General features: G+C 44.5%; 1 protein-coding gene across 1 annotated transcript; it reads left to right on the top strand.

Moving 5' to 3' along the window:
- Positions 1–1,243, top strand: LOC102004721 (UDP-N-acetylglucosamine transferase subunit ALG13 homolog). Its single transcript, XM_005405313.2, has 2 exons — positions 1–855; positions 1,126–1,243. Exons 1-2 carry the CDS (start codon positions 614–616, stop codon positions 1,241–1,243), a joined length of 360 nt encoding a protein of 119 aa, XP_005405370.1. The 5' UTR covers positions 1–613.
- Positions 1,244–10,125: the final 8,882 nt, after the last annotated feature.

The following is a 10,125-nucleotide window of genomic DNA, read 5'->3' as shown; positions in this document are numbered from 1 at the left end:
ACCTGTCTCAAGAAGACCAAAAAAAAAAAAAAAAACCTATCCAAAAGGAAATTTAATAATTCGTTTAAAGTAGCATCAAAAATAAAGTAGAATCAAAAAGAATATTTATAGGGGCTGGGGATTTAGCTCAGTGGCACAGCGCTTGCCTGGCAAGTGTCAGGTAGTGAGTTCCGATTCCCGATACTGGGGGGAAAAAAAAAAAAAGAATATTTATGGACTAGGGATGTAGCGCAATGTACATACCCAACATTCTGTGTTCAATGCCCAGCACTACAAAAATATTAAGAATAAGATATTTGCAAATTAATTTAAACAAAGAGGGCCAGGAATCCAATTCAGCAGCACAGCACCTGCTTGGCAAGCGCAAGGTCCTCAGTTCGATTCCCGGTACCAAAAAAAAAGACTCTCCCGTGATTTTCCCCGGACCCCCTCCTTCCAAGGGCTCCGCACAGGCTGTGGCTCAGAGTGGAAGGTGCTGGCTGCGGCCGCGGCCCCACTGTGACCCCAAAGCGCTGCTTCTCCTGAGGCAGGCAGGGCTCGCGCTTCTCCCCGGCTCCACTCCACCTTCAAGAGCCTCGGTTTCAGCGGACTCGCTCTCCAGATCGGTAGAACGATGGTGCTGCAATCATCCAGCACTGAGTCCTTTACTCTGCGCGTTTACAGCTGCAAGGATTCCTTGCGAGAAGACACTCAGAGAGCTGGTCTTGTGATTAGTCACGCAGGTGCGGCAAGCTGTTTAGAGTCTCTGGGAAAAGGCGAGCCACTTGTCATAGTTATAAATAAAAAATTGATGAAGAATCACCAGCTGCAACTGGCAAACCAGCTACACAAACAGGAGCGTCTCTTCTGCACCTGCAGAAATAGATTAGAATTCAACAAGAACTGCTTAACATCACAATAGGACAAAGAAAATTGCAGGTTTGTTTTCTATTAGTTCTTCCTTCTTTTTTTCTTTTTTCTTTTTTGTCTTTTTGAGACAGAGTCTCACTATGCAGTTCAGGCTGGCCTTGAGCTCACTTATGTAGCCTAGGCTGGTCTCGAACTCCCAGCAATCCTCCTGCCTCAGCCTCCCAAGTGCTGGAATTACAGGCATGTGCCAATACACCGGCCTATTAGTTCTTCCGCTAGCACACTTCCTGGGCTGTTACAATCAATGGACCGATCAACACTGAAATGTTATCCTCCAGGCCAGCCAGAAAAATTCTCTGCATTTTTGAGTAAAGTTGTTGGATTACAAAAATAAACATTAAACTCTCAACACTTTAAAAACACCCTCAAGTCCAATCTATGAAATGTGATTAAATCTAGTTAAATACATGACCTATATTTGTAGAATAATATAAATACATTTCCTACATCTATAGAATGTATGGGAAATTTTATAGTGTGAACATTGCATTTAGGTCCAAATCTGAATTGAAATTTAGTAAGCATACTAGATTTCCCTCATCTTCAATATGTAGTGTGAGCCAGGCGTGGTGGTGCACGCCTGTAATCCCAGCACTCAGGAGGCTGAGGCAGGAGGATCGTTGCGAGTTCGAGACCAGCATGGACTACAAAGTGAGCTCAAGGTCAGCCTGAACTGCATAGCGAGACTCTGTTTCAAAAAGACAAAAATATATATATATATATAGGGTGGATTCAAAGATTTTGTCCTAGAATCCAAAATGGATTTGGCATTGTGAAAAAGTGAAATTTAAAAATGTGGACAAGAATCATAAATTCAGGGCTGGGGATTTAGCTCAGCAGCACAGCGCCTATCTGGCAAGTGCGAGGTCGTGAGTTAGATTCCTGGTACCAAAAAAAAAAAAAAAAGCAGTAAATAAAATAATATAAATAAATAAATAAATAAATAAAATAAATTCATAGTTTGATGCTCCTTAGAGTAAAAACAAACCAGAAAAACTTTAATAATGCTTTTGCATGAGAACCAGCATCCTTAGCTTCATAATGAGAGGAACCAGTTTTATTTTTAAGGAAGTACAAATGGTGGGCTGTGCTCTGAAATAAGAAAGGTCAGAAACCGCCTAGAAGTGATGATCCAAGTTAGTTGATCAATTGTACTTGGAGAGACTTTGTATCCTGAGGAGTGGGGTGAGGTGGATATGTTCATGTTTTTCCCCTCTACAATATAAGCTGCAAAAATCCTGCCCAATATCAAAGCTTTAAAAAATTGAGAAGAATAAATAAAAAGGACCTACACCACCACCAACAACAACAAAAGAAATGAAAGGCTTGTACAACAAAAATTACAAAACATCTCTGAAAGGCAGTAAAAACATAAGTAAACAAAAAACAATCCCCTGCCCCTGGATTAGAATATATAACATTAGTGAAACCCTGTCTCAAAAATAAAAAGAAAGAATACATAACATTGTTAAAATGTTATGACTATAAATCAGAATGCATGTGTACACACGGTGTTGTATTGCCTCCCTAGTATAAGAAACTGAAAGAGTAAATAAGATCCAAAAGGTACATAGATATGATGAAAGGGAAAGAAACTGCTCAAAAGGAAAGAACAACTGGGATGGGGGGAAAGAGAAAAAAAGAAAGGGAAAAAAAAGGTATGTTTATACACAAGAGAGCTAAGATAATTGTACTACTAATTTCTATTAGTTCATTGAAAGGAACAGTTAGTGCTTATACTGTCTGATCAATTTTGCATGCCTGTACCCGGTAATCTGAGCAACTACTTTGAAGATAACACTATGCAATATAATAACCATTGTTAATTTCCTATCATTTAAATTCTGCATCATTTTTATTGTAGGGTTTTGTCTTTAAAATAAGAAAAAAAAATGTGCCAGGCACGGTGTAATCCCAGCATACAGGAGGCTGAGGCAGGAGGATCGTTGCGAGTTGGAGACCAGCCTGTGCTACAAAGTGAGCTCAAGGCCAGCCTGAATTGCATAGCGAGACCCTGTCTCAAAAAGACAAAAAATAAACAAATAAAGTGAAGGTGTTATTATTATACTACATTTATACGCAAGTCTGATATCCCCACCAAATATATTTCTCTTAACAAAAAAGCAAAGCTTTCTTCCATCACCCACTTTCCCTGCTAACCACTGTCCCATTGTTTGCTTCTGGCTGATTAAACTCCAACACCTGTGTCTCGTCCGCCTCCTCCCAGTCTTCCTTACACTCCTCCCCATCCAGCCCTCGCCCACCCCAGCCCTTACTCCACCACGGTCAGCAAGCCCAGGCAGCTCAGCCCACGGCCCCTCCTCAGCCTTGAGCGTAAATGACTCAGCAGCAGCTTGTGACATTCGACCACTACTTCCTGGAACTACTTACGCATCTGACCTCTGGGACCCCACAGACTCCTGGGCCTTCTCTATATCTTCCACCCAGCTCTTCTCCCCCACCTCTCAAGAGGGCTCTCCGAGCTCCCTTGTTTTTAATCCCCACTCACTGCTTAGGTGGCTCATGGCTACAGATGCCATCTCTATGCTTCTGAGTCCCAGCTTTGGTCTCCTTTACCCCACACGCAGATGTCCAACTGCCCGGGATGTATAGCAAAAGTTTCAAATCAAGTGTGTCTAAAATTGGACTCCTGGGCCACCATCCCTCATTCTATAGGGTGCACTTCTTTTCCTACTTTTACTTGGCCCGAACTCACTCTGCAGAGCCTGTTTCTTTTCCTACCTTTAATAAAACTTTGCTAAAAAATAAAATAAAATTGAACTCCTGATCTCTCCCCATCTGCCCCACCTCAGTATAAAGCACTCAAGACAAGGCCCAGACCAGCCGAGATCAAGGGTTTGTCAAGTAAACATGCACTGACCACTCTTAGGGCCCAACAGATTACTACTTATGTAAACAGTAAAAGTAAAAGCGCTCAAATCTCCCCCTGGTTCTTGCCCTGCACATCTAAAGGAGGATTCTGCTGGGGGGTGCACACCTGTATTTCCAGCCCTAAGGAGGCTGAGGCAGGAGGACTGCTGTGAGTTTCAGGCCAGCCTGGGCTACATAGTGACTTCCAGGCCTGTACTACATAGTGAGACCCTCTCTCTCAATTAAAAAAAAAAAAAAGATTCTGAAGACGGGTGCTATATCCTAACCCGCAATGTAAGCAGTTTGACTGTTACACAGATTTAATGCAATTCCGATCAAAATTCCAACAGCATAGCTCACAGACTTAGAGAAAACAATCCTAAAATTCATTTGGAACCAGAAGAGACCTAGAATACCAAAGACAGTTCTGATCAACAAAGGCAAGGCAAGGGGCATCACAATCCCTGACTTGAAACTATACTATAAAGCTATCAAGAAATCAACCAATAACAAATGCTGGAGGTGCTGTGAGGGAAAAGGAACCCTTCTCCACTGTTGGTGGGAGTGTAGACTGCTGCAACCACTGTGGAGATTCCTCAAAGAGCGAGGATTGCAGGTCCCATCTGACCCAGCTATTCCCCTTCTGGGTATCTTCCCAGAAGAATTAAAAACATTGTACCAAAGCAATATATATTCACCTGTGTTTATAGCAGCACATTTTGAAATAGCTAGATTTTGGAAGCAACCCAAATGCCCATCAACCAAGGAGCAGATAAAAAAAGATGTGATCTCTTTGTACAATGGAGTACTACTCAGCCATAAAGAAGGATAAACTGGAGACTTTTATAGGTAAATGTCTGAGCTCATCACTTTGTCTTCCTCTCTTGCTCTTCTGCCGGCTCACTCGATTTCTTCAGGCCTGCTGGCCATCACAAGGCCGTCACACTGGCCGCCCCGACATCCGGACGGCTCACTCCCTGGCCTCCTTCAAATCAGCACGTTACATCCTGTCACTCTCATCCTCAGCGTCACAACTCCCCTTTGCCTCCTTTCTCTTCTCCAGTATTTGAGCTCTGCTCTCAAGAGACTGAGGTCTCTGTCTCCCTCATCTTCCACCGCCCCACGTGGTGCCTGGGATTCCGGCTTCGCTCATCCCGACACAGCCTCTCAGGCCTCGCTCTCCAAGTCGCCCCCTCTCCCCTGCAGTGCCTGACCTCCCATTCGCTCGCTCCACCGCACGCAAAGGCACTTGCTGCACAGGTTGCGCTCTCCTGAGAAGGTTCTGGAAGTGAAAGAGCAGGGTACAGCTTCTGCACTCACAGGGAGTTGCCATGGAGACCGGGCTGCCTAGAAAGATTCCACCTCCTCCACCCTCAGTCATCTGGTTCAGCCTGTGTGGTGAGGGGTGAAAGCAGGGGGATCAAGATACTAGCTCCGTAAGAATCAGCGCTTGAGCAAGTTGCCCTCTAGGCCTCCTCATCCTCATCTGGTAAAGGAGTCATAATACCACTAATACCTCAGAGCTAACATCTCAGTGAGAATTAAATGAGATAATGGATGTCCAAGTCCATGTAGTGAAATCGCGGTCCACATTAGGTAGAATTATTCTACCAACTTTCTTCTTCTCCTTCTCCTTTTTGAGACAGGGTCTCACTATGCGGTTCTAAACCCAGATAGACGCCAGGCGTGGTGGAGCGGGCCTATAACCCCAGCACTCGGGAGGCTGAGGCAGGAGGATCGTTGCGAGCTTGAGAACAGCCTGTGTAATAAAGCGAGCTCAAGGCCAGCCTGAACTGCATAGCGAGAACCGGTCTCAAAAAAAAAGACAAAGAAACAAAATAAACACAGGTAGAAACAGGGACGCTGAGGGAGCCAGCCCCTTTCCTTCCCAACATTCGACTATAAACACAGCACCGCCCTAACGATTAACGGTGTTTGAGCTTAGGAAGTCTCGCTGCCTGAGGCAGCAGATCATCAACACCAGCGAGAAGTGCGAAGAGAGGCACCTGCAGTCAGAGGCGTCTGACCCCTGGAACACCGGAAGCCCGGCTTATGTGGCGCTCCTCTTCCTCGTCCTCTTCCTCTTTCCTTTTTCCTTTCTGCCTGTTCCTGCTGCCACCATCCCATGATCTTCCATAAATTTAGCTACCTATACTTACACGTGGCAGTTCTTTCCTTGGCATGCGCAAGAACCTGGACTACTTTTGTTCCATTCAACCTGTGTCCCCAGTTCTGATAGATAAGATAGGAGGGGAAACCCGCAAGGGCCTCTGGGAAAGTGCTGATGGATGGAGAGGCTGGCGCTGCTCCTCCCCGCACTTCCTGCCCAGAAGGTGGAAGCGATGCCAGCGCCGACCAAGTTGTGAAAGAGCAGAGGGGTCAAAAAGGGAATCGAGGCTGTCGGAGAGGATCAGAAAAAGCAGGAGGATCCACACAGCCTCTGAGAGAGAAAGAGGGGTGAACAGTGAGGCCTGGAGCAGCCCAGACTCTGTGAGCACAACCTCCACACGCCCTCATTCCTGAGCCCCCGCTCCACGCCCCCACTTTCCTGTAGAAATGTGAAGTCTCTGCTGCTAGGAGACCATCAGGTCTGTACCATTACAGCTGTTCTCACGGTTTCTGTTTCATGTTGGTGAACTCAAAGAATCAAGATCATTTAGGGGTTTTGTTCTTTCCCTCCACAAGAAGAGAGAGAGCCGTTCACACCCATGGGCCACATGATCACCGTCTAAATCGTCCGTGCCCTGCAGAGCAGTGTGCAGGAGGAAGCCGCCTGGACAGACAAGTTTCCAACAATACTGATTTCAAATTTCTTTTTTTCTGTTGTCAAAGTACATCTCCAGTTTTTGGCCGAATAAAGCCAAGAATCAATAGGAAAAAGAGACTTCACTAGATCCCGGGAGAAAGATAATTGGGTACCTATGTTAGCCACTTTTTTTATTGCTGAGACAAAATACCCAATAACCAAAGGTAAAGGAGGAGAGGTTTATTTCAGCTCACAGTGTGTAGAGATTTCAGCCCATCATCACTGGCTCCAAGGCAAGGTGGATGGCAGAGGGGCATCACAGAGGAGAAAGAGTTCATGGTAGGCAGAAGACATCAAAAACAGCAAGCAGCAAGAGACAACAGCAGCAGCCCTCTGTGCCTTACACCTTAGCCAGGCTACTTGCCCTTAGGGCAGGTAGCACTCACACCCAGGTTGGAGCGGGCTTAATCCTAGCATCACACCATGAATCAATCCCTGCATCGTATCTTTGATCCCAGCAACATATACCCTAGACCCAGCCACCTCCAAAAACCCCCACCTATGATTGTATGAGGCTCTGGAGGGACATCTAGATACAAGCTGTCATGTTTGTGCCTGGATGTCCCCCCAAAGCCTCATGTAGTCATGGGGCAGACTTCTAGAGTTTTTGATTGATCCATGGTCCAATGCTGGGGTTATGGGTGTGAGAGCTACACCCGCCCCGGGGTGGGTAGCTTGCATACAATATAAGAGAGGGAAAGAGACTTGCTCTGCTGCTCATCCCTTTTGCTCTTGTTGCTTTTGCTGTCTTCTGCCACTGTGAACTGTTGCCCTCTGCCATGTGCCACTCTGCCTTAGCCAAATAGGAACTGAAACCTCCACAAACTGTGAGATAAATAAACCTTTCCTTCCTTAATTTTAGGTGTTGGATATTTTGTCTCAGCAATGAGAAAAAATCAACAAGACACAAGCCATAACAGTACCAAACTGTTTTGTAAATATACAAACATGAATGAGCCCAGTCTGAGTTAGCCACTGCAATCCACACAGCACTGTGGTGAAGACCATGGCAGCAGACCGGGGTCTGGTCACTGGCTCCACCTTTTACTAAGGCCTCATCTTCCTTATCATATCATTAGACATCATATTATCATATTATCCATAGTGGACATTTGTCATTTTTAGGCTGCCCGGCATCCATTCCTCTCTGCTTTTGCTAATAGCACCTAAGTTCTCCTGGTTGATTCCTTTTCCACTGCACGAAGTCTTGATAGTTAAGGTGCCTGGGAGGATTGTTGGGAGTTCGAGACCAGCCTGGGCTATACAGTGAGCTCAAGGTCAGCCTGAACTGCATAGCGAGACCCTGTCTCAAAAAGACAAAAAAAAAAAGTTAGTTAAGGTGCCTAGTCCTTCCTTAACTAAATAGGTAGCTTCTTGACCCAAGCGAGGGCCATGTGGACTCTACTTATTCATTTTTATTTTGAGCACGGTGATGCAAGAGTAGACAAATTAGCATTTGCTTTCCTTCTCTCTGTTCCTAGGGCTTTATAATGGTCATCGTAGGAATGGAAAAACTTATGGAAAGGTGATGACTGTGGGTTTGAGTTTGTAGAGTATAATGATGACACGGAGGAGATTTAGTTTCCTTCAAAACTGCCTGAGATTTGATGACAAAACCACCCACCAAGAAAGAAAAAGAACCGATAATCCGGCTGCTATCGGCTCACGGTTTGAGAGATTTGTGGGTAACTGTCAAGCAATTTACACCCCTTCTGAATTCATGACTATTGGTGAACATCTTGCAGCATTTCATGGCTGCTGTAGCTTCAGGGAGTATATTCCCAGAAGACCTTCAAAATATGGCATAAAAATTTATGCTCTTGTAGATGCAAAGATGTATTATGCTTTCGATTTAGAAATTTATCCTGGCAGTCTGCCGCCAGGTTCTTATTCATACAGTAATAAACCAAGTGATGCTGTAAACAAACGTGTTCCTCCCGCCTCCCAAACTATTCAGGATGTGACGTTCCACAATTGGTTTGCCAGGTTCCAACGGATGTCACATTTGCTAACAAAGGACAAGCTGACCAGCGTAGGAACTGTACACAAGAACAAAGCAGAATTTCCAAATGAAATGTTGCAATTTCAAAACAGAGAACTGTATATACAATCTTTAGATTTCACAAAAATATAACATTGGCCTCGTACATGGCAAGGAAAAGCAAACTGGCAGTGCTGGTGTCAACATCGCACCATGATGGAAATATTGATAGAGAAACCTCAACAAAACGGAAACCTGAAATAGTAACTCTCTGCAACAAAACCAAAGGTGGAGTAGATCCTGTTGATGAGTTGTGCAGCCACTACAGTGTCACTCAAAACACAAAGCCGTGGCCGACGGTTGTGTTTTACTTGATCCTAAACATGTGTAACATAGTTTGATAGTTTACAAAGAAAATAACAAGCACAAAATATCGTGGAGCAATTTTCTTAGCAGATCGGGACTGGAACTCATAAGAGATCCTGCACAGCAGAGGAAAACGAAAATGTTTCTGCCCTGGGAGCTATGCAAAAAAATTGTGGCACACACTGGTGAGCTGACAGGTGAACAGGCAGGTGCAGCATCCCAAGGACCTACTGTAATAGCAGGAAAGTGAAAAAGATGTCAGCCGTGCCCTACAAGGAAAGACAGGAAAACAAATCATACGTGCCATCAGTGTAAGCGATACTTGCACACAGAACACGCAGTTTTCATGTGTGAAGACCACCTTGGGTGCAATAGTTGAAACAGAGATTATTTCTGTGGTGGGCTTTTGTTTGTATTTACATTGTAGTCCATACAGATTTTTTTTTTTTTGGTTTTGGTTTTTCTCCGGTACCAGGAACCGAACTCATGACCTTGCGCTTGCCAGGCAGGCGCTTTGCCGCTGAGCTAAATCCCCAGCCCCTCAGATTTTTATTTCTGATGTTATCTTTTAGGTTAGTGATCAAGAAAACAGCTGAAAATGTTGACGTCTATTCTAAGCACTCATTACCTATTTGATATTTTATTGTACTGATATCTTGTTTTCCTGCTAAAGTGCACATTGTATAATACAGGAGGAAGCTCCTGACAAAAAAGGAAAACAAGATAGATGACAAGCAGGGCCTGCCACGTAGGAAAGGAAAGCTAAGCACACCTGCAGTCAGCATAGAGACCCATGCACCGAGCCTGCAGCCGTCCTGTGTGAAGACTGCCTTGGGTGTGACAACTGAAGCAAAGTTTATGTTTGTTGTAGAGTTCTATTGGTGTTTTCACTGCAGTTGAAATAGGAATTTATTTCTGATGTTACCTTTTAGGTTTTGTAAGCAAGTACACAACAGATGTGAAAATGTTGGGGTCTGTTCACAATGCATATCAAGAATTTAATAATCTATTTTATTCATTTTTTATGTGCATGTTAACTACACACTATATAATATGAACCTCCCGACAAAACAGCAAGACCAGCAAGATGCCGAGTATGTCCTACAAAAGAGCCAGGAAAGCAAAACACATGTGCTGTCAATGTAAGCAATATGTGTGTGTGAAACGGCCTGGACTCACTATGTAGCCCAGG

This window comes from Chinchilla lanigera, unplaced genomic scaffold (assembly GCF_000276665.1).
Source record: "Chinchilla lanigera isolate Chin_1 unplaced genomic scaffold, ChiLan1.0 scaffold00092, whole genome shotgun sequence".
NCBI classification, from domain to species: domain Eukaryota; kingdom Metazoa; phylum Chordata; class Mammalia; order Rodentia; family Chinchillidae; genus Chinchilla; species Chinchilla lanigera.
This window is presented reverse-complemented; position numbering and strand designations above follow the sequence as displayed.

Bases quoted from the DNA above. Each gene is read 5' to 3' on its own strand.
- LOC102004721 (XM_005405313.2), top strand. From the start codon at position 614: ATGGTGCTGCAATCATCCAGCACTGAGTCCTTTACTCTGCGCGTTTAC. The intron at 856-1,125 runs CAGAAATAGATT...TAGTTCTTCCGC, and splicing joins GAGCGTCTCTTCTGCACCTG to TAGCACACTTCCTGGGCTGT.